At 42.5% G+C, this 25,167-nt stretch overlaps 1 protein-coding gene across 8 annotated transcripts in view; it reads left to right on the forward strand.

Annotated features, from left to right (window-relative positions):
* CELF2 (CUGBP Elav-like family member 2) overlaps positions 1–25,167 on the forward strand; it is a 376,863-nt gene that overhangs the window by 126,596 nt on the left and 225,100 nt on the right. Inside the window, exon 1 of one of the 8 annotated variants that reach the window (XM_080392048.1) lies at positions 4,708–5,026. The exons of 6 other annotated variants lie outside the window; for them this stretch is intronic. In XM_080392048.1, the coding sequence (XP_080248174.1) occupies positions 4,953–5,026 (74 nt within the window). In that variant the 5' untranslated portion in view covers positions 4,708–4,952. Of the gene's footprint in view, positions 1–4,707; positions 5,027–25,167 lie in introns of those variants that run through there. One more of the 8 variants, XM_080392049.1, reaches the window with a different exon arrangement.

A 25,167-nucleotide genomic window follows, 5' to 3' on the forward strand; every position in this document is an offset into this window, starting at 1 on the left:
GTGTTCCTCCACATTAAAGGCCTTTCCTAAAAGACTTCCATCACATGTAGTGTCCGCCTTGTGCCATAAAATCTTTCCTAATTATTTTCAGAAAGATTATTACATGCAAAAGGGAACAAAGGCCTGATACCCACAGTGGGATGAAATCACCTCTTCACTGGTATAAAATAGGAAGGGGGAAGGAAAAGAAAAAAAAAAAAAACAAAAAAATGAGTGGGAAGTTTTACTATAGCAACCAAGTTTACATAATATCAATGTGCTTCAAGTGAAAGCTCTAGAAATGCTTAATTTGAGGTACCTTTTCACAGGGCTAATTTTAAAGACGTTTATTTCTGAAAATTACTGATTTGCTGCAATGGCTTACAGAAGCCGGGGGAAGCCTCACAGGGGGCTAAGATTTCAACACTTAAAATTCATTGATCAGCTTTAGCCAATATCTTCTTTTTAAAAGGGTTTCGGTTATATGCAAATTGTTTTATTTCTCCAAATAAGATGAAGGGAGGAATGTTGCGTGTTTCAGTTCATAAATAAAAAATCCTTACAGAAAGGTTAAGCCTTCAAAATGCAAAACTTTATTCCAGTGTTATATCTGAAGATGAATTTGTTGCACATAAAATCTTCACAAATGGTAAAGCAATGCAGAGTCGGGTCCATTCCTTTTGCCACTCAAAGAAATTCACTACTTTATGCTTTAATTGTTTACGGCTTTTACACCATCCCTTAGCCCTGCCCAAATGCTTTGTGGAACTTGTGCTCATGTGCTTTTATTTTCTTTTTCTCCCCGTCACCATCCCCATCCCTTTCTTGTCCCTCCAGAGGTCTGCTACTAAGAGTTAGGCTGATGGGCTTCCTCACTTACGGGCAGGTAGGCTCATGTCCTGCTACACAAACCAGAATGCTGTGTTTTCTGCTATTAGCCACGCTACTGCTCCCAGGCTCATGGTTTGCCTGCTGGAAGGTTCTTTATTTGTGTAAGGTAGCAAACGCCTCTTTTGCATTCACTAGCACTATCTGGACCAGATTTCTTTTTCACTTCACATTAGCAGAAGATCCTGAGTGATTCCACTGAAGTCAGTTGAACCCACTCCAAATTTACACCACCGTCGCTGAGCTCTGCTTCTGCCGCCTCTGTTAGAAACTTGCTTTGATGCCAGAGATAAGCTGAATCCCGAGCATGTTCATTGGCTTAGGGGGGAATAAAGCAGAGGATTTGAACTCTCTTCATACTGCCTTGCAGGCTTGAGAGAAAGTGAAGTCATTCGGAAACTTTCCCTTGAAGTGCTTCCAACAGTAGCATTTCCTTGGCCCAATACCGGGGGGCAAGTTGTTTAAAAGAATAGCAATTAAGGAAAGGGTGAGGAGGGGTTTCAGAGAGGGTATGTGGTGTGAGCTCCATCCTGGATTTGGCTGTGGGATCTGGAAGGGAAGGGGGCGTCACTTGCCTTTGTCACTCACTGCATGAAAGCCACTGGTGGTGTCAGTGTGAGCTCATACGCTCAAGCCCTGTCTTTCTCCAGCTGAACTCTTTGCAGGTTTGTTTGAGTGGGTTTTTTTTGCTCAGAAGAGGTGTTTGGCTTTCAAAGGTGGAGTTGTTTGGAGAAACTGCATATAGCTCTGTGTTTGAAAAGCCACTTGAACGGTAACTCATCTGCAAAGGTGAGGTGGAATTGCTTCATCTGCCCCGCTGGGAAGTACGGAGACACCAAGGCACAAAGAGTAAATGAGGCGACTGTGGGGCCAAGCAGGCTCTGGGCCTCTGAAACAAGGGGAGGATGGATAGGAGGCGACATTTGTAGCTGGAATAGGATTAAAGCCTAAGAATTGCTGATTCCAAATTCCAGGTTTCTTCCTCAAAACTGCCATATGCTCCACCAGCTGAAAAAGCTTAATATCGGCAGGCAGCGACAGCGTAGCAATAAAGCAGCTCCCCTAAGCCAGTGTTTAGATCTATTGTCTGACTTGTGCTATGACAATTAATGCAGCTTCATTTGCCGTTCCCCTTCCCCATTTCCCTCTGTACTGTAGTAACAGACCAAAGCTTCCATTTTTTCCTTCATTTTTATTAAAAGTTGCTATTGTGCACACGTGTGCTAGTCAAGGGACTGGCATTACCATTACAAATAACACCCCTGAGTCTGGAATAGTGTGTGAAATGTCCAGGGCGTTGTTTTTTTGTTTTTCACCGCTTACCCACTGCATTTGAGAGTTAATTCATACATGGACACTACATAATTTACGTTTCAGAACCAAATTATCTGATGGCAGTTTCTCCCTGTAAGCTCTCCTTGAGTCGTATCTCAGTATCTTTTATAGAGAGGGTTTCTTTTTGCATTTGACCCTGTTCCTGCTTCTAACTTTTAAATGGCAAAAGCAAATGTGCTTTGAAAAGTGTGTTACACTGTAGTTGTTAAATAAAGCAATAACCTATGCACTTGTAATGCTTTCTCTATGACCTACTTACATACTACTTCACCCTCCTTATAGTATGATTAAAAGCTGCTTTGAATCCACTATTCCCTCAAGGGATTTGAGGCTAGAATTTAACAAACTGCTGAGAAGGCTTAAGTCAGTAAGAGGGCTTCCCTACAGCTTCTTCCAGCTAATTCACATGTAATTAAAAGGAAAATAAATATTTCAAAAGAACATACGTTTTAATGAAGCATTTTTAAGCACTTACACCTTGTGAAATGGGGCAAATTTATCAAGATCTCACTCTTCCATACACAGATTTTAAGCAAAATTTTTTATGATCCTCCCCCTTAGCATCCTGTGCAAAGTGTGGATTTGCTTTGCAGTCAGCAGCAGTGGGGCTGTGGTCCTTAAAAGCGACAGGCTGGTGAGGCTGAAGTCCCTTAGATTTAGCATGTACAAAAAAAAAAAAAAAAAAAAAAAAGAAAAAGAAAAGAAAAGAAAAAGATGATGATGAAGAGGTACAGATGTAGCCGCATAGGGTGAAGTGGGGGTGGAGACTTCGTACTTAAAGTGTATCTTCATCCTCCCTGAGCTGCCTGTATGCCTTCTGAGCTAAAACCTGCCCCTTTGCAGTGGCAAGATTTTGAAATTGAAAATTAATCCAACTCTGCTCTGGGCTGGATTAACCACCATGGAGGCCCCAGATCAAAACCCAGGTGGCTGCATCCAGCTGGAGAAAGTTGTGCTGGTTTCTCCTTTTATTTCGACTTTGCACTTATTTTTTTGATCTGCTGTATGGTCCTGGGCTGCGACGGATGGGAGATGTAGAGGAATCACCATTACTTTAGGAAAGGGGAGCCACAGCATTCCTTTGTGCCTTTCTGTGTAGATGTTTAGGTGCCATGGTGACGAGGACAGTATGCAAATGTATAGGATGGAGCAGATTAATAACACTATAGATGACTGTTCGGGATTGCAGCTGTCCTATGGGGATTATACTGAGGGCCAACTGAACCTTTTCTTCCTTTAGACTTGCAAAGTAGGCAAAAATTTTAGCAGCCTGAGGGGTTTTTCTTCCTTTGCACTGTTTAAAATGGAAAAGTCTCTCAGTGCAATAAACCGGACTCTGATAATTTGCCTGGTCTGTATTTCTATTATCAAATCAATGTTGGTCAAAACCTAAATAGAACTTGGTCTTACTGATAGCACGCGTCTGGGTCAATGTAATTTTATTTTAGAATACTCTTTGAAAAGTTGAAGTGTAGCAGCTTTTAATTTGCATGGGTTACTTTTAGCAAGTGTTGCTTACCCAGAACGAATCAAATGATAAAACCTGGAGAGGGATTGCGAAGGAGAAGCACACACAAAGCCGAGAAACGTTTTGTCTAGACTGCTCAGATCACCCAGTAATCTTCGTAAATATGTTAATATTCTTTCGCCCGGAGCCTCTTTGTGTTGAAGCAAGTAGGTTTGGGAGACGCAAAGGACAATTCATACAGATTTTCCGGGGGCGGTAGCGTGTGGGGGGGTGGTGGCTCCAGCTATTTGGATGTCTGGGATGTGATGCGCGTCCCGGCAGTGCCAGCGGAGCGCGGTGGCGGGGCCGGCTCGGAGCGCGGCGGGGCTGGGAGCGGGTTACGGGCCGGGGGGAGGATCTGCCGCCGTTACTCACTGGTCTGGATCAGCGAGGCCAGTTACTCCCAGTTTGCCGCCAGGCAGTCACATCACTTTGAGCGCTTAACGGGTGCCAAGGTCTGAATGGCAGGAATCGGGGTAGAAGCAGTCCGCGCTGAGCGACCTGCCCAAGTGTTCCCAGTTGCTCCCAGTTTGCCAGCGCCGGACCGCGCCTTCCTCCCGTGCTGGGAGGAACTGGGCTCTGTGCAAACCGCGTACGCGTAGGCATTTCAGCAGCGGGTTTTCCGCCGGCTGCTGGCTCCGCGGGGGGGTGGTGTGTGTGTGGGGGGGTGGTGTGTGTGGGGTGTGCTGGGGGCTCCCGGCCCGTAACGCCGGCGGTGCCCACCCGCGGGGGGGCTGGGGGCTCCCGGCCCGTAGCGCCGGCGGTGCCCACTCGCGGGGGCAGCTGCCGAGGCGCCAGGCAGGCGCGGGGGCTCGGGCGGCTTCTCCCCCCCCCCACCTGCTCTCAAAGTTTGGCCCCATGGGCGAGGCGGCTGGCGCCCCCCCCCGCCGCGGGGAGCCCCGGGCGGTGTGTGCCCCCGGCCCCGGCGCTAGGCCTCTCCCCGGGGCGGCGGGCCCGCCGGGGGCGCAGGGGTTAACGGGGAGCCGCAGCGGGGAGATGGCTCCGCCTCCCCGCTCAGCACCTGGCGCTCCACCGACAGTTGCCTCAGCAGTCGATTTCGGAGGGGATTGGCGGAAAAAAAACCGAGAGGGGGAGAGAAATGTGACAACTGCCGGGGCTGGCGGCTGCCGCGGGGAGGCCTCCGCACCTGTGCCTGCCTCTCCGCCGCCCGGCGCAGTTGTGGGATCCGCCGAGCCCCGCCGCATCCTCCCTCCAGCCCGCCGCGGCGCGCCCGGAGCCCAGCATGACTTCTTCGTTCAAGCTGGATTTCCTTCCGGAGATGATGGTCGACGGCCGCTTGCTGGTCTCTGACAGAATGTAAGTGGCGGCGGGGCTGCCGCCGGGTCCCCCCCCTCAGCTCCTCCCTCCCCTCTCCCCTTCCCGCGCACCGACGCCGGGTCCCCCCCCTCCTCCTCCGGCACCGAGCCGGGGCTTCGGCCGGGTCCCTCCCGCACCGTCCGCCCCTCCGCGGGAGGGGAAGGGGGTGTCGCTGTGCTGTCTCTCTGTGTCCCCCGCCCCTTCCCAAGTCACTTGGTGGTCTCCGTGCTGTATGTGCCCTTCCCCCCCCCCCCCCCCCCCTCCTTTCCCCTAAGCGGCGGCAGCTGGGCGCTTGGCACGGCGGCGGCCCGGGGAAGGCGGGCGGGGGGCGGCAGGGTGAGCGGGGGGGGGGGGGGATATGCGCTGCTGATGCAACGTGGAGAAACGCAGCGCGGTCGCGCAGAGCGGCGGGCGCCGCTCCTGGCCCCTGCCCTGCGGGAATGCCCCCCGCACTGCCCCGGCCCCCGGCCCGCAGCGCTAAACCCTCGAAACGCGCCGCCGGTCCCCGCGGCCAAACGAAATACTGAACAGCCACCGGGAGTCAGACCAGGCAGAACACAAGGCTTTTTTTTTTTTTAATTGATTTATTATTATTTTTATTTTTTATCCTGTACCTGACAGCTGCCTGGTACGGAGAGTGTTAATTAGGGTGAGGATGGTTGGTTTACATGCGGTTGGACTGGGGATGGGATTTATCAGAAGGCACTGAATGCTGGAATTTCAGAAAGAGAAGTATTCCCCCTAGCCCGTCTCTGCTCCATTAATCTCGATCGGAAAGTTTCTATTATCATCCTCCTGGGCATTGCCAGTTGACAGGGATTTTCAGGTAACCTAAGCCTTATACAAAAAAATAAAAAAGCTGGGAAGGAGGAAATAGTCACTCGCTGAAAGATACGAGGGCTGAGGACTGTGCGGCGTTTTTACAGTACCCCAAATGTCTTCTATTTGGTTGCTTTTTCTTCTTTCATCAGGATGACAAATGTGGTTTGAGTTACATTAGAATGAAGCGAGAGGCTTTGGCATTGACTCTGTGCCGGAGCTGTTCTGGTTGAGGCAGCGCTTAACTTCCAAGTGTAAATAAACCCGTGTGTGCTGCAGAGACTGTCAGTGGCGATTTGCACAACCAGGTAGCATACTGTGCTCCCATCTAAGACTATTCAGACTTTTATTACCTTCTCTACTGGCAACCAAACTTTCTCCCAAGGTGGAGTGCTTTCCCTTGCACCAGCGGTGTTCTGCATGGAGATGTTCCGTAGTGGCCAGTTGTTGAGGCAGCTGGGGTTTAGTAAGTGTGTGGAAAAGGGGAAAGAGGCAGGGGGAGAAGCTGCTTGGTGCAGATGACTTACGCTATTTTTACAGTCCTTGAAGGACAGCAAAGTGCTTGCGTAAATGCTTCCCCTTTGTCTCTGTTTTGCGATCTTAAATTCAAACACCTTCGCTGCTGTGTTTTGTTCCTCCTGTTGTAAGATCCCTGTTTTTATTGGCGTTGGTCAGTTTTGGAAAACGTGTTGTATTTCTCCCCTTTTGCATAAAACCAGCGTAGGTTTGGCTCTTAGGGCACAAAGTTGCAGCTGATCACTGATGCCGCTTGCTTTGCAGCCCTGTGTAGGGACCTGCCACAGCCGAGCCTCCCCTTGTTTTCATCGCCTCAGCTTTGATTAGACTTTCTACCTTCTGTCCTTCCAGGCAGTCAGAAAAGATACTGCTAACAAACATCTCCAAGCTCAAAGGCACTATTAACCGCGGCTGATGATGCCCTGTTGTCACTTAGACTTATATAACTTTATCTCCAACTTGCCCCTCGAGGGGGGAGTACCATGCCAAACTCTTGCTGCTGCATTGCTATCCTTACGCTCCTTTTCGCTGGGAAGCACTCGGAGTATATTTTAACACAGCTTGAAACGCAGTCAGTGTTCATCAGATGCAGACCTTAATGTGTGTCCAAAGAAACACAAATTCCTTTAGAGAGATGTCAGCTTCTAAGTGGATCTCTAAATACGGAGGTTTAATAATGGAATTGTTAAATACCCACATCCTTATAGGGTTCAGTGCAAGTTCCTCATATGTTTTAGGGGGGACTTTGTCATCTCTTGAAGAAAAAAAAGTTTACCTCCTGCATTGGCGGTGGTTGTGTTGTGATGTGCTTCCTTGTATTAACCAAGCTTTGCTTTGCTGTTGGTCTAAGTAACTGTGAAGATGGATGATTTCAAGGGATCACGTGTCATGCATACAAATGGGTATCAAGGCTAAATTGCTATTAGCTAAGGGAGCTTCTATTCCTAAAAAAAATACAAAACATCTTGAAAATCTTGAAACTAAATGCTGTCTATGGAAGCTTTGCTACTCTGCTTTTCTAAAACTCTGAATTTGCTATTTAAAAACATCTTTATTTTGTCCTTCTAGCCAAGTGGTGACATGCATTTATTTGCGAGTCCCCAACTCTCTGGACTAATCAGTGCTGATGAGAATGCAGTTTGATTATGTGTAAGGGGTCATAGGCACGTATGCACCTTACCCTTTCGCTGGCCCACCCCAGACGTGCAGCGAGATGCCAGCAGCGTTCAGCGGGGTGGCACAGCACGTTGGAGAGCACGCTCCAAGTTACGGTGCTGCACAAAACTTTTAACCTCGCCATCTGGTCTAGCCATTGAGTATAGCTTAGTTCAGTCTTTAGCAGAAAGGAATTTCCTATTTTAGAGTGAGGCAATTAGCAAGTTATATGTAAAACTCTTCCACAGTGAAAATTTGCAGAACTATTTTTTGTTGATTTTGTGTGGTGTTTTTTTTTTTTTTTTTTTTTTTTTTAATGCCGGTGGCATGTAAGATGTTTTAGGAAATCAGTACCATACGGTATCACTTACACTTCCCATTCTTTACACATTTAAAAATTCTTTGTAAAGTAAATTATTTTCAGAATCATCCATTCTTTCGACAAGCAACAGAGGAGAAGTTTCAAGGAATAACATCCAGTGCATACCTATTGTGAATGTTAACTGGCAGCTTGATAACTGTCAAAGTTCAAACGCTTTTACCTCTGTGAGACTGTGACTTGCTCTTACATGTGGCTTACTTCCAAATTTTGCTGCTGTTATTATCTAGCTAAATACAGGTAAAATAGAACATCAGCTACTTTGAGCAGAAGTATTCAGTATAATTAAACGGTATGCATGGCATGGGTGTACCTGGTTAGTCACTGAATGGCAGTTTTACTAATAAAAAATTAATGAAATGGCATTGAAAACTAGGTACTATGAAGCATAAAGATGCATGAACTTGTTGGCAGTTGGCAAGTTGGACACTCTAGCCATCGTAAATGCTTGCAGCGAGACTGCTTGGTTAGTGTTTTAAAGGATCAGAAATTGTTTGCCTGATGTTACATGTAGCCTGTGTGTGTTAACTGTGTGGAAGAAGCAATTCTGAAGAAAAGATACAGGTGGAAGTGTGTGTGTGTGTGTATGGACAGGGTAGGAGAGGGTTAATGGTTACTAAGTGGGGTTATAAAATGTGAGTTCAATATAATTTGCTTAGTAATTTCACTGACTTACATGTACATGCCAACTGGGTGGTTGTAAAGTGGTTGCTTTGAGGATTAAATACTCATCGTTGTAACCCCTCACGTTGACTTCTGCAATATCGCCGAAGATTTTTCCATTCCATATTACACATTCCACTGCCTGGGATTACCTTTAATATAAATGAGTAAGACTTTGATACTACCGAAACAAACTCAAATCTGACTTCAGTTTTTGATAGCTGTATAATGCCAATAAAATACATGGTGCCTAAAGCAGTGCACATGCAACTGCATGGGTTGCATGGCAATTATGCGTAGAAGTATTTGGCCTTGGAATTATTGCCTTTTTTAATCCAAGATAAGTGAAAATCAGATATATGTGCAATATGCTGATTAAAAAGGCAGTGAAGACCAATTTTCAGTACTGTTTGTTAGTGTATGTTGTGTAAGAAATAAGGGATGTTGTTGTTCATGGGGCATTCATGCACTTTAAAAACCCCAATCTTCCCATTCTGCACTAAACATGCAAAATAGGACTTTTCCCAGCAGAAACTGGAGCTGATAATATATATATTTTTTTTTCCTAAACTTCGCCGCAGGAAAAACTCAAGACACTGTCAAAAATAATTTTTTAACTATCTGTTTTTTTTTAATTTATGTAGGATATGAAACCATGAATTAATAACTGAAAATGGATACTGGGTATCCGCTGTTTTTTAAGTCCATAGCCTCATCCTTACACTAGCGTTTTATTCCAACTTTGATTCAGTAAAAGCTTTATTTTAAGTATGGTTGCTTGTTACTTAAGTTACCTGCATGGCAGATTCCTTGGGCCACTACCCAGGGAAAGCAAAGCAATAGAAGAAGTTCTTGGCTGTTGACAAGGAGCTTCAGAAATGAAAAGAAATCTTTGGGTGTCGATCAAGTAATTACGATCTCGTGGTGTCCTTCTCCCCATCATCTTTTCTAGTAGCTCCTAAAACACCATTCAGTGGTTAACCCACGGTAACTCTCAGCATATTAATGTTTAAATATATCTTCCACTTCCTATGATATGATCTCAGAAGTTTTTAAGCCTCCCCCACATGTATTCATCATCCAACTTAATCATCAGTTATGATTGCTTTAAAAACTTTGATAACTCTAAATATTTCATTGCCATTTTAAGATGTTTGATATCTGATGAGCATTTGGACTATTCAAATTTCATAATTAATTCATAGATTAATATAAAAATATTTGACCCAACTGATACAGGGGAAAGGTGTACAAAATCTTTTAGTTTCTAAAAGCTCCTGGAATGCAAGGAATATACTTTGGCAAGACAAGCCTCTAGAGAAAAATAATAATTTTATACTTTAAGCATATAAAACCCTCTTTCCTTCTGAAGTGGAGATGTGACCCCACCCCCTTCATTTCTACAAACTGTGTTTCCCATAGCGGATTATTTCTTGTGTGTTCATATAATTGCAAAGTATATTGCATCTTCTGACATGATTTCCTTTGATTAAAACAAACTGGTGGCAGGGCAAGGTTAACCAGAGGCTTAAGTCACAACATAGAAAATACACGTAGGGAGCGAGGCTGAGCTTTCTTTAGCAAAGAAGTGGGAAAACAGGAAAAGCCTTCATAGGTGCAAGAGAAATGCAGGAACAAAATGCCTGTTTGGAAAATAAAAGCTAATTAGAGCAATAAATGTAATGTTCTCAAGTAATTGTGAAATAATTATTCCCCTTTAGAATCATCATACTTTAATTGCTTTCCCCCGTGTTCCTGCATTCTGCGTACCTATGGAAAGGAAGAGAAGCGTTTGTGTTCCCTCCAGGATTTCATTTTTCATTTGCAGTAAGCTGCTGGCTTTCTCGTAAAGGTTTTCAGAACTGTGTTGCCTTAAATACTGTGGTGTTCTTCCATATGGTGTTAAATAGAAAAGTTGAATGGCAGGTGCTGAAGCTACAAATTCCCTCCTATCATCCAGTTAAACACCTTGAGCTTTAGTTGTGCAGTTTAGCCATCCTCTGTATCACAGATTTATAATCGATCTCTCATTTTCATTGAGACTGTGTTACGTAAATAGGACACACTTCGGCAGTGTAGTCTCTTTACTCACAGCTTGATCCTTGAAAAATCAGCTGACAATAGTTTAAAATTTTAATATTAATAAAGAGGAGATCATCTGGCCTTCAAAATGACATCTGAAAGCAGCTTCTGTTTTGTGCTAAATCTTAATTAATCCATTTAAATGAATGCCTAAATGAGCCAATTCACAAAGGAGTTGCTTACTGTACGAATAGTGCCTGTTTGGTGATTTTTGTGATTTTTTTTTTATCCTTTGGATTTACACAAACACAAAAAATTGAAGAGCACAGCTATGTGTACTTGCCTCTTACAACTCAGCTGAAGAAGACAGAGTATCTTGAGTCTGGTCTGTGCCCTGGGACAGCTTCGCTCTTGCCTGGCTGCTTTCGCCTATCCGATGGTGACAATACTTCAAGCCAAGTTCAAAAGCAATGCTCCAAAAGAAACATCAGCACAAAAGCAGTGGGAAAGACCACGTGTCAGCTTTCTGAGTGTTATTTCGTGAGTTGATGTGTCACTACAACCGAGCAGCATATTGTCCCATCTGAGGGAAGGAATCGTGGCTTAGGGCTGGGGAGAGGCTTAAACACTGTGCTTGTGCATGCCCCAGCCCGGCTGCCTTCGGTTGGGCTGGCAGGGACGGGATTGTGTCCAGTTCTGCCCAGTTTAGTCTGGAAGAAGATAAGTGTCCAGCTGTGCCCAGGTTACTCTGGAAGGAGGAAATCGTGTCCAGCTGTGCCCAGCTCACCGTGCTCCCCGCTGCCACTGGGGATATCCTCATCCTCTTCGAAGGAGCATGAGGGAGTCCATGTCCTCTCTTTCCCAATCAGCCTGTGCAACTTGAGACACTTCAGGTTTGTCAGGAGGGCAGCGGCAACAACCTGAGTGTTTTGTTTTATGATTTTCACATCCCTGTTAATTTCTTAAACCATTCCACGGATCTTACTCAGGGGTTGTAAACTTTACAACCACAATTATTTCTGAGATGCAGCCATTCATTTTTCATGAAAATGGCATTAGTCATCTACTGATTTTATTATTATTATTTTTTACTTTTTCTGTGCAGGTTAGCATCATAAAGAAAATATACTTCTGACAGAAGGGCCAAATGCTGACTTTCATCCTAGCAGTGTTGGTAATTCATTGCAACACTAATGAACTTTTTCAGTTTCTTTCCACTCAGACATACTGACCCCTAGACAGCAGCGGAGTTGCTGTATGGATGAGAGAGAGATGCCCAGGTACACATACCCTTTAGCTGGTGTATGTAGCTGGATATCTCCATGATGGGAGGAGAGGCAGTTCCTTTTGAACCAACTACGACCCTTTCTCTCCCAGACTATACTGTGTTTTTTCTTGTATTCTGTTCCTACATCCTTTATCCTTTGAAGCAGTTCCAATCTGATTGCAAATCACAGCTGACAAGCTATTTTTTATTTCATAACCCTGAAAAATAATGAAGGTCCCTTCACCTTCTTAATCCAAAGGCATGATGCTGTCGTCTTGTTTAATATGCATGTGCTCTTCCCATGCCTTTCTTCCCAATGGCTTTGCATCACCAAATGGCTCAGAGGTGGAAAAAAAAAAATCATATATATTTATATATATTCAGAGCTTGCTTGACCCACTGTTTGTTGTGTCATTGACTCCAGACCTCAGTGGCACTGGGTCCGGTTGCACTGGTGGTGCCAGCCCTAGTGTGAGATAAGTGCACTTCATCTTCCTGAAACAGATCCAGGCAGTTGAAAGTTAGTAACTTCTGGCAGAAAATGACTGTTAGAAACCCAACAAAATCAAGAGATCTATTCCCTTTTTCTCTTTAATTTCTTTTTTGTTCCTCTGTCTCATTCAATTGCTTGGACCTATCAGCCTTCACCTGCAAGTTGTTGCTAGTGAGAGAGACCTCTAGTTATGCCCTTTATCAATAAACACTCCCCCCCCCTTTCTGTTTTACCACAGGTGGATTGTAGAACAAGCAGTAGGACTCTGAAATATCAAACATGCTGCATGCTCAGTGGCTATCACTTCAAGAAAACCCTATTCAGTACCTGGTTTTCATACAAAAAGCTGTAGAAATCGCAGATTAGATGGCCGTGTTTTGGCTTGATTTCACCATGCATTTCAGTAAACTTGATCCCCTTGTCTTTCAGAGGAAAAAAATGGTCTATCGCTTATCTGCAATGTTGCTTTATAAACAGATAGAAAAGTTGATAATTTCTTTAGTCAGTAAATGAGCTTTCTTTTTTTTTTTATTCAGCTTGATTTCTTCTTCTGAGATCTTATTGCTTAGAAACTCTCTTTTTCATGTTTTAACTCCCCTATCCAAACTACTGTTACCTCCTGCTGTCCAAAAAAACAGAGACAGAGGCAGAAAAAAGTTCAGGAAATGACAGTGACTATTCCTTTAGGTTTAGTCTTTAAAATTGATTCTTGAAAATACCCTGACTGGTATTTTTTTCAGAGATTTTACCCCCAAACCAGAAATGCCTACTTAAGGGAGAGCCACAGCTCGAGATGATCTCTGCAGGGAAAAAAAAATTGCAAAAGTCATTCCCCTTGTCCTAAACTGACCCATGTAACATAACTTCTTCCTTGAAGCACTGAAATTTTAGGATTGCAAGGTGAGCACTGGCTTTCTCTGGCAGGTTCAGAGTTGCCAGCTCCTTCTGGAGACCAATATTGAGTGGGAGGGGACCGGGGGAAGAGGAAGAAATACAATTAGCATTTAATTTTGTAGGATGTGGAAAAATAGATGACAAGTGAAGCAATTCCTAGAAAAAGAGAACCTCTCTGGACACGTAAAGCACTATTATCTGATTTTTATTACCAACTATAGCCCGCAGTCTGTGTTCAAGCCAAACTTCCAATGGGTTTACTGGAGCTTGGCTTGAACGAGGAATGCATAATGCCGGGCTTTGCATCCCATGCCAGGCTGTCCGGCTCTGAACCATGCATCGCAATAGTATAAATGGGTTTTGCAGTCTTTTTCCCATCGCTGACTTTGGAGTGAACTTCAACATGGAAACATGAGCCAACTAACTTTGCAGATACTGTTCTACCTTGCTAGCAGAGCAGGTTGCCATTTGATGATGGGGTGGAAGATAAGTCAGGTTTTAATTGGGCAGGTATTCTTTTGAGGGATGTTCACACATCTCAGGTTGGGGCAGAGGGTTGCTTTTGTTCTTGACAAACCTTTTCCCTTTTGCCAGAGAGGAGGATTCATCTTGATGCCTGAGGGCTCTCAGCTTTCACTGACATACATCTTTATCATTTGGCTGCAGAAGACAGAGTACAGCTTCTCCTTTTAAGTTGGTTTGCTGTCTGTGGAGAAAAGAATAAATGCAGCAGCTTCATAACAGTGCTCAGATATAGTCAAAGGAAGTCCAACACTGTATTACAGATTTTTAAAACAATTGTGTTTGTCTGATTTCATTATTGCTTAAGCGTAGCGCAGTATATCACTTGCTAGACCATGTTTGTTTATCTTCAAGACAAGGCTGTGTAGAATGGGAAAACCTTAGACTTTTAGTATCTTCTTACCATGCTTATGTCTGTGCTGTTCCAGGGGTACTTCACCGGAATGGAATGATGCTTTGTATGCTGTATTACCTATTGTAGAGCATAATGGCTTAGGGGCAGATTCTGTGTATTTTGGAACTTTTTTTCTGCAATCCCTGTTACTACGTGGCTCTATAGATGTTGGTGTAGGATTCTGAGCTGTCATCGTAAAGTAAGACAGAAGCAACTCATCAATGTACTGTGCAAACCCTTCCTTTGGAACGAACATGCAGTAGGTCATCGAGGAGTGAGATCTTTTTTTCCAGCACAAAATATTGCTTACAAGGCTCTTTGGCCCAGGCAGTGTTCAACAGTCTGGTCCCTGTGTTTTCAAATTGTTATTCCAGGCTCCTTTAGGTGATTTCTTCTTCTCCCTGTGTGTACAGTTTATCAGATTTGGGAAAAGGTCCTGCAGCGGCATCGTTGTCTTTGTTGAGGAACAGCAAGCTGCTCGTAGCAAGAGATACACTCCAGGATTCAGAATGGAACAATTTTCAGCTTGCTGAGATGCCCGTATTGCTACCTGGAAGCTCTGCGGGAGCTAGAGACTTTTTGACTATTTCTGTGCCTCTTTGCTCCCTCTGTCCTCACCTCCACATCAGGGAATACTTAGACTTCTTTACTTTGCTGGCCTTCAGAGGATTTCAAGGTCTCTGAGCTTCTCTAGGCTCTCCATTTCAACTCAAGTGGGAAAGAAAATGGAAAGGACTGCTGCTGACTTCAGTAAAACCAGGTATCTGGTTTTACTGCTTGGTTTGAAACCGCAGATAGAGGGTGGATTTGGAGTTGAGAGGTGCCAGACCCCTGGGGAAAGTGAATGTTGTGGAATGGAGGTGTGCACAAGAAAATGGGGGGAGAAATGGGGGTATGTATTTAGGTAGACCTTCATAAAAGATGCAAATTCAACATTACTTAGCAACGAAAATAATAATTGAAAATTAATGTTATATTTAAAAAGTGGGGCATCATTTGTGTTAACAGGGATGGGGATTTTATTTTTAAGCTCAGCAAAGCCTCAAATCCCAGAAAATGCAGAATTGCTGCTGGTAATTTCTGTATGTGAACCTGGAAGGCTTCAAGGAAACTTAGAACAAAATAAATTAACTTCCTTCTCCTTCCTCAAAACTCTTTGGGAAAAAAAAAATTAGATCTGTAAATACTTAACAGCAAATAATCACGTTGCTAAGAACCAGGAAACAAAGCCCTTTTATCCAGTCCTATGATATGCTATAAATAATGAAAACCCTCATAGATCTAGCTGGAAAACCTTTCTTTTTTCTTTTTTTTCTTTCTTTTTTTTTTTTTTTTTTTTTAATCAGTGTAGAAGCTTAGCATCTAGCACTTTAAAAATCCATCAACATAGCAAAAACACTTTTTCCAGTTTTTTACCACTTTATGTCATATTTTTCTCTGTCCTTGACATATGCAATTTGCCCTGCTTATATCTGTTTAAAATGCTGGGAGCCTTCAGCACGCTCTGCTCTAAGTTGCCTGCCTGCAAGAAGCCTTCTCCCCTTTCCGACCTCGCAAGGTAAGAACTGCCCTGCTTTGCTGTCCATTATCATCATCCATTCAATATTCAAACAAACACCTTGTGATTCTTACCCAGCCTCTCTGCTGGAAGAAGTTCCTGTAAATATCTGAAAAACATGTACTTTATTTTCTTCCTCCTTTGATAAGATAGGTAAGAGAAACCTATTGAACTTGGAGAACCACCTAGAATTTAGATCTGAACTGCTTAATGATTTTGTATTCTTACTATGCAGCTAATGGCTCATGTTTTGAAAGTCCCTGGAAGTATGACCATCCTTTTTGGGCTGTGCTTGCTGACCCAGCATATTGGATTTACCAGCCCTGCCTATGATTTTCTAGGTCTTCTGGGGATCTGTTGTCTAATAAAAATGTTGCTTGACAAAATATTGTAGGTTTCACTGCATTTCTGTAGTGGATATTTTATTAGGTTCTCTCAGCTCTGTTCTTTGAACAGTCTCATACAATAGTTTTGAACCATATACAATATTATCATGTGGTGGGTTGTTGTGGTTTTTTTTTCCCTTCCCCACAACCATAAGTTGCCCTACTTACCCAGTGCAAATCACTGTGGATCTACGTAATATGCCTTTCTCAAGGGCATCTGTTAATTCCATGTGATAAGCTGGGAGTTTCAGCCAGGAATATTGAGCATTGACAGAAGACCTTGTTGAACTCAGTAGAACTTTAATTTAATGAGGTTTTAAGTGATTTTCCCAAATTATATCTTTGACAGACTTTGTGTGTGAGCAGTTGCTTCAGTGTTGAGGTGTTTAGATGAGACTTCTGTCATTCAGGGGAACGGTATTCTCCTATACAGTAAACATATGCAGCTGCAAGTTAGATGATGTAGCAGGGTGACGTATACAGGCTTCGGTATACCATGGCCCTTTCTTTAAGTACTTGACTTTATATATGGTGAAATTGGTGGTGAAACTCAGCTAACATGACTGGCTTAGAATCAACTCAGAGATTCAGTTTCCAGAATGACTGGTTTTTGTGAATAAATGAAGGACTGAATCCAAGGCTTGTTGAGTCGATGGGCAGACTCCCTTTGATTTCAAAGCACTCTGTATCTGTGATCCAAACGCACCATGAACAAATAAAGACAATGAATTTATGTTGATTGGACATATTCAGTGTGACAAGAGCTTAAGTCTCATTCTCCTCTTTGCTTACGAAATACAACTGTGTGCTTCTCCCCCCGGGTTGCTGTAAGACAAGCATTTTGGTAGCTGCATGCTAGGACTCCCAATTAGTGCAAGTGCTGGCTTCTAGTGCTAGGAATCACAATGCTCTATGAAACTGAGAGAAAGTTATGGTCGATAACTATATTTTGGGGTTATCCTGATTTACCTTCAGCATTTTAAGGCATTCATTTATTCTCTTATTTTGTTGTTTTCCTTTAAAAAAAAGAAAAAGTCGCCTTGAACTGTTATGGCAGGAAGTTTAATGGCATCAAAAGACTTGCAGTTAAATTCTGGACTTCAGTGAGATGAGATTCTTGTCCTGCTGGCCACCCTCTGTTTCCATTTCTTCATGCTGGTCGGGGAATACTTTGTGACATCAGGCTTTGTGTCTGCCTAGCCCTCACACCTATTGCCTGTGAGATTCTGGGATACTGTGCAGGTTCTTTGTTCTGATGGGCAAATACGCATTCTCCTCTTCCTGTGTGTGAAACGCTGTTTTGTTTAGAAAGCAGGTTAATTTTCTTAGTCAAGGAGCTCAGGGCACTCTAAGGGATGGATATGTTGAAAGTAGCACCCAAGCAGCATCAAGATCATTTGTGCCTCAAGCTGATTGTGGTTTACTACTGAAGCAGACAAGTAGTTACACTGAATATAGCAGCACAAATCACTTTTACTTAGGATATGTTTAACTTGGATGAACCAGAACTACTCTGATATGGATTTCGTTTTTATTGTCAGATACATCCATTTCATTTTACCCTAAAATCATTTATTCTGGGTGGGTCTTCTGATCAAAGCAAAGGCTTGATTTCTGTTCCTGAAATTCCTAATAATGTTAGTTTTGAAGAGTCTTCAGTCTCACTTCTAACCTGAACCTGGTTAATTTGTCTCAAAGTGTCTTCCCCTCTTGCAACATTGATACCTTTTCACTTGCCATCTTTTTGGTTTGATCTTGGTTTACTTCTGGAACTCCAAAATGCACAGTCATTTGAACAAGGTATACTGATACACCTTTTTATTTTTAGTTACTGCATTTTAAATTTTTTATGGACATCCAATTACTCTTTGTTCTGATTTATGTAGGTTCCCCATGCAAAGAGTCAAATAATGGGACAAGTAAAAGCAGAATGTATGTATGGGTTAGTATAAACCACAATCCTTTTCATATTGAACATTAGCTTGTTCAAATGCCTCCACTCTTGGCAAGAGACAAGCTTCATAACCTAAAAGGATGTGATTTGAGTGGAGTTTTCATGCCCCATGTGCTCATTGTGTTCTTGCCACTGATGCAAACATTATCTATAATTACATTTTCAAGAGACTGAAAATTGCAGTCTTTGTGGAACAAAAATGCAGCTGAAGAATGGAATGTATATCCTCTCCACCCTCATTATAAGGCTTATAAAAATCAAACTATAAGGCCCAGTACCATAGCTTGCAGATACAGGAAACCAGCACTGTTAGCCCGTGTTAGAATATTTTTCGCTGAAAATGATGGCCTTTTGATGATCAACGCTAGTGCTGTTATTTCCAATAGTTTGCCATTGAAACTAGTTGGACTAAAATTGGTAATTGAGATCAGTATAAATAAAGTCGAAGTAATTACTCTGCTTATTTATAATATTATTTTCCTGGATTTGAGATTTTATTCACAGTTGTCAGTAACATCAAAGATCTGTCATAACAGGGGTGTTGAAACTTCCTACCACACCTTGCTGTGGAGCAGCCATGTTTTTCAGGAGGAAAACAATAGTACTGAAAATGCTGGTTTTATGATGTTCTCCTGGACACCAAGGAATTTTAGTGCTGCAGCTCCAACTCTGTATAACTAAGTAAAGCACCTCTTTCGTACATCAAAATGTTACCATCTTCCATTCCAGTAGCCGAAGAACCTGAAGGAGAAAATAGGTACCCCTGACTTCCCGGTTGTGTAAAACAAGCACTGGAAACTTAGACAAAAACTTCTAGGTGGAGACAGCTAATCCTGAACTTTTGTAGGGTACTTTTTAGAACAGAACTTCATAGAATTGTAGTATGTCAGTCACCTGTTCATAACACCCATCTGTTTGCGTTCCTTTCATGTGCTCTAGTTTTGAGTAGGATTTTCCCCCACTAAGTGGGGCATTTGAATCCTCTCTGAAAGTGGAATTTTACTCTGTAGGGATGATCTAAGGGAGACAAATACATTTGATGAGAAAAGCATATGCAGTTATTGGTTCTGTGATTTATTGCATTGAGGAGTGTGGGTAGAGGTGTTGAATGATCATGTGTACGCTCATAAATAAATAAAGGATGATCGTGAATGCCTATACATCCATGAGTAATTAATAAGTGCATGCATGTAGGTCAGTGAATTTATTGCTAGAAGCACGAATAGTCTGGACTAAAATTATTGTGTATCCACTGCTTTCCTTTCAGTGTGGTTTGGGTTTTTTTCTTAATCTAAAGGAAGTGGTAATTTGGATGGTCTTCAGAGGTTCACAGTTATTTTAAAAAACAATTTTAAAAATAATTTGGATGAAATGAGTCTTATTACATATCTGTTTAAGACCATCTAGCTTTCTGTGGAAGGGGCTCTGGGCAGCTTCATATTGCAGTCAGGTGAACAAAAAGGGCAATTAAATCCACGTGCTTTATGCAGTTGCTGCCCAAGTTGGTAATTCTGCTTCGAAGTTCTGCTGCCTGATTGCTGCAAGTTATGCACAGGAACACTGTGGTGATTGAGTGCTGGAGTTCCCAGGACAGCATCTATTCTTAGTGGTCCAGCAAAACTTATTAAGAAAAGTAATTAGAACAAAGCTCAAGTACATTAGCCTCTTTAATGCTCCTGAATTCTCAGAGCTATCTTCAACATTGGCAGAGGCTGTGTTTCCAGTTGAGAAACTGAAGCAACTTTCTTTGCTGAAGTTAAACCCACTTTGGTCTTGGCATTGTGATGGGAGGAGTTTCCTGTGTAATGGTATCGAGACCCAGACAGATAAGGGGGGGAGGGGGGAGTAGTATGCCAGCTAATGAAAATAACCCACCTTTGATTTTATTTTTTATGATTAATTTCTGTCAAAATGAAATGTTCTGTGTTTCTGTTTGCTTCTTATATGTGGTGTTCTTCCATGCCATGTCACCGTGTATCTTTCTGTCAGCTCCTGAGGCTGAAAGGCTAGAGCGTGGTTTATATAGCTAACTTTCCCTTTCAAGAATAATTTCTTCTTTCTTTTTTCTTTATCTGTTAACTCTGGCAGACTAGAAATATATTTTCTTTCTCCACTTGCAACACCACCCAGTGTTACATTTGCTCAGCAGATCGTCTCCACCATCCTCCTAAATATGTATTTCTTCATTGGAATCCAAAAAGCAGTCTCAAGTCTGTTCAGTCTTGTTTGGTGAATCAAAACTATGTCTTCTCAGGCCTTCAGGATGTCTTTGGAGAGATCTCCTTGGCCTTGAAGCTACTTCAGAAGTGTGAGCGGCTGTCTTCCTGAGATGGATACGTTCAATGGATTTGACGACCTTCAGTGCAGGGAGAGACATGCTCTACAGAGAAAGCTACAGGGACAGCTGCTTTTCATTTTTCTTATTATATTCATATATTCATCCAGCTTTCATACCTAGCCCCTTCCCCAAGCATCCCCCTCTCTGCTGTTCTGATGCAGATGGACAAGAGTTAAACAAAGTGTCCTTTGAACTGTAGGATGTCCAGGTGGGTAGGCATGGAGAGTTCAAACCAGGCAGGAACATGGATTTCTAGGTTTTACAGGTCCAGACCATTCACATTAGCTTACTGAACAAGCAATCCTTTTATAAAAGGAACTACAAGCTATTTTTTCTTCCCTTCTGCCAATTAGTGACAATTTTTAGGTCTTCCCTTCTGCCACATCAGATTTTTTTTTTTTTGTTCTTCAGTTGCCTTAGAAAGGTCTTTTGATGTTTTCTTTACTTTTGCTTTGTAGGCCAGAGAGCTGTGTCTAGTGTCACTCCTGACAATGCGCGATCTGTATAGTAAATTTAATAGAATAATGCTCATTTGTTCTTTTCCTTCAAAATAAGCTCCTCATTCAGTGGAAGCTGCTGAATTTCAAGGATTGCATAGCGGCTTGTATTTTTGTGACCACCTGAATGACAGTTGAGGACACCCATCACTGTGACTACACCAGTACTCTGGTATTTGGTTTACCTTCTTGGCAACCTTTAGAGCTATGGAGGAGTGAAACATACTTTTCAGTAAATTGGCTGGTTCCTGTATTGAATCAAGCTTGTCTCACTTCAAATCTTTGTGTCTAAAATTTTCAATGGCACTGAAAATAGCACGCTTGTTAATTTCAGAAGATTTTCAAGATGTTCCCAAGGATGGAGAGGATGCCCAGTAACTCCTGAGGCAAGCTGACTTTCACCTGGCATTGCAGGCAGGATTGATGTTAGTTCCACAACCAACTTTTTAATAAAATATACTGTTTGAATATAAATATTACAGTAGTCAGAAAAGAGTCTGCCACTACCTGCCTCAAAGTTGCTTCTTCCCCCTGCTGAGAAGTTGAACGCCGATCCTCAGGCTATTTTATTCTGTGATGCTAATAGCGCTAATACAGTATCATTGTGTTTGAGGCTTGAAAGATACTATACAAGCATTTTCTTATGATTCCCTGATCTTTGCATTTATACCCAGCTGTTTGTTATTCAGTTCAGCCATCAGCATCTAAGTCTCAATGGACCATGTAATATGCAGCTGTAGCCAGATGTAATGCTTCCTATTCCTAAATGTTTCTGTTAGAAGCTAAGAGTGGCAGGCTAAAGACTACTGATAACAGTGTTGCTTGCATTAATTTAAACTCTAGAGCTACACTGATTCTGTTTGGCAAATTTATTCCATGGCCAACAAGCAGAGCAATATTTCCAATCTCCATCGTTGCTAGCAGTGTTGACATTAAATACATCGAGTATGTCTGCACTGATACAGAATGTACTTATGGTGCTAATTCAAATAGGGGAAGGATGTCCAATTTGCATAAACAAATATATTTTCAGATACAGTTCTATTTAAGAGAGATAAAGACAGAAAGGAGCCTGCTCTAAACAATAACTCAAAATAACTCACAATAATTTAGAACAGTTGAACAAATCTTCACCCTCTTTAATTTTTTGTTTCTATGGATAGCTGGGGAACCTTTACAATATCTTGTTCAAGCTGCAGGCGGGTCTTGCTCTGCTCAGCTTTCCTGGCTTGGGTGGTGGCACAGAAGGGAATCATAATGTTTGAGATTCCTATGGCAAATTGCTTCAGCAAGTGATGGGGGTTGCATGTGTACTTGGGGGTCTTTGTCAAGCCCTTCACTAGAAGCTGATGCCAGTGTGTGCTTAGAGACCTCTGAGAAACTGTGAACAGTATAGTTCTTCACAACTGCAAAATGCCCTGTCAGTGGGGTCTTGGCATATGTCATAATCTCATAATCTTGATGGAAATCAACTTTTCTCTAGGGATTTTCATTTTTTATTGTAGTGCATCTTTGTAACATGAGCATTAGGTTTGGCTTTGTTATCTCCAGGTACGTGGTTTAATTAAATGTGAGAATGAAAACAAAATTAGATATATAGCGGTGGCTCCTTGTTTCTTCCCTTGCTCAGCCCCTACCCCTACACCCATCCTGTTTTAGTTTGGCGGTTTGTTTGTTGGTGGGTTTTTTTTGTTTGTTTTTGGTTGTGGTTTTTTTTTTTTTAATTACTCTGCACACTAAGTAATTGCAATCCATCAAGGTTGCTCACGTTATAAGCAGTGCCTTGCTTTCAGCTCTCCCCTCCGCTCTGTCCGTGCCCGGGGCGGTTAGCGCCGTACGGCAGCAAGCTGCAGCCCCACGTGCTGGGCAATACGGGCTCGTGTTTTCATTCCAGAGCAAACAGCGTTGCACAAAGTATTTGATGCGATTGTAGGGAACTGCATAGGGGAAGTACTTGTTTGAAACCAACTCCATTAACTCGGAGCACAAACCATTGCAAAGTCAACAGTTTTTCTGAGTGGCCACTGCCAGCCATCTCTTTTGAAAATGCTAATGGGCTGTTTAATTAGGTGATGAAAATTGTTTACAGTTGGTGATCCCAAGTTTTGTCATTTTAATAATGGTTAAATTCAATCTCTTCTTTGATTCTTGGCAACTCTCTCATTATTTCATAACCTGCTTATGTCTAGTTTAATTCATTTGCGTGTATGAAAACCAGACCTCTCTCATGCAGCAGTGGTGTTTACTTAACTGCACTGTGTCATTATAATAGGTGGGGAATGACTAATATACAACAGTGGATGTTGAACATGTATAGTGTTGCAAGAGAATATTTACATTTGTGGAAGATTTATTCCTTTGGAGCTGACTATATATGAGACCTAATCCTGCCAATAACATCTACATTTCAGCTGTTCCTGTGCATCTTTTGCTCCTGGGGTGTGCTAGTCTCTCTGCTTTCTCTCCTAGCTTAAACAGTGTCTGTCACTTAGAGAATCTAAGAAGGGGCAGCTTACAGAAGGGTCCTTGTGTGCTTGGTTTTGGGTTCAGTGTTTGCTTTAGAGCAACCAAGAGCAGAAGTTTTCTTTTTCTCTTAATTTTCTGATGCTTATTCTTAATTAGAGAAGGTGGACTGGAATATTGGGAGGCACTGAAATGACCGTTAATTTTTTTTTGAATGTTGATAGCCACGTGATGCCTGTGGGCTTCTTTGTCTCTTCACTCCAAGTATACTACAAAGACCCACAAGTTCCTGTCTTAAAAAGCATACAGTCTAAACAGCAGGGAAAAAAATGGTTGGAAGGTGAAAAATGAAATGGAAGAATTACAGTAGAGGTGTCCAGACTCAGTGGATGGCACTGGCAGAGGCCAGGAGATGCCTGATTCCCTGTCTGCTGGTCCTCTGTCCTCTCAATAGACTTGGATTTTGGTTTGGTTTGTGATAGCATTAAATACATGCCACATATTTTGCAGATACCTTCTGCCAAGGAGCTCAAGCACAGGCAGATAAACAAACTGGCAGATGCTGGGGGAGGAATGTCATTTGTGTTTTGAGTTTAGGGGTTTTGTCCCCCGCCTTTTCAAAAGTATGTCAAATATGGGTCTTTGAATTCAGAAGGGGTAGCAGCCTTTCGGATGAGTTTCGGATGCCACCAAGAAGGAAACAGAAGAGTGTTTTTCTGAGGAGCTGGTGACTGGTCTGTTCAGAAATCAGTGTTGTTGGGTTGATACTGTGATTTGAGGTGCTGCAGCATTTCTCAGCCTCTCTGCACCTCCGGTTTTTGTGTTGCAGATGTAAAGGCATCATTAATATAAGCATGCAATATGCTGCATGGGTGATTAAAGCATTCTTGTGCGTAATTTTCCCTTGCAAAGCGGTACGAAGGTAACAGCCATATGCGACCACAGTTAGATAAAGGTTGTGCTTCCTGGAGCTCAGAACCTGTGTAGGAGAGCCAGTCCCATCTTCCTAGGGCACTTGATGGCTTCCAAGTCCCACTTACTTTCAGCAAGTTCTAGTTTGCTAAGATGTTTTCAAAGGAAGCCCTTCTGCAGCTCAGCTGCTCAGTCTGCAAAAAAGGAGAAACCCTTAACTATGATTTTACAGCAGGTGTTACCACAGTAGCTGTATGAACAACCAGCTAAGCATACAAAAAGCAGAGCGGTGAGAAGGCTGTACACAATGGGGTGGGCATTTTCAAGTATGACAATACTCACTTAAGGTGTTTTCTGCTGCCATCATGTGTATTTAGCTTTCTGAAATAAAAGTAAATAGGCAAGCTGTGGATTGTTGTACTCCTGTGTCTCTGCTACTGGACTTCTGGAAAGAATTGCGATGCTGTTGTAATATAACAGGTGGTCTATTATACAAATAAGAATGACTAAAGAAGAAAATGTTTGTGTTCAAGGAGTAGAGCTACATAAATAATTCAAAGGAAATATGATTTCTCCCATTCTCAGCCTGCTGTATTGTTGGGAAGTACTCAAAATATGCATAGAAAATGCAAGCAAAATAGTTTTTTAAAAACTTCTAATTGTGTGTACCATTTTCTCCCTAGGGAGCAAACAGATGAACCAGAATAAGTAAGGCTTATTCTACAGCTTTAGTGATAAAGATGCTTGACCTGGATAGTGGTGAAGAGTAATGAATGACATATTTGCAAGAATCTGTCACATATGTTTATTATATAATTAATGCAAAACAGTTGGAACTATGTTCACATAGCAGCGGCACACCCTGTTAAAATACTATGGTTCACTATAAAGGCGACTCTTAAGTGTACC

Source organism: Falco punctatus (assembly GCF_963210335.1).
Source record: "Falco punctatus genome assembly, chromosome: 6".
In the NCBI taxonomy this organism is placed as follows: Eukaryota; Metazoa; Chordata; class Aves; order Falconiformes; family Falconidae; genus Falco; species Falco punctatus.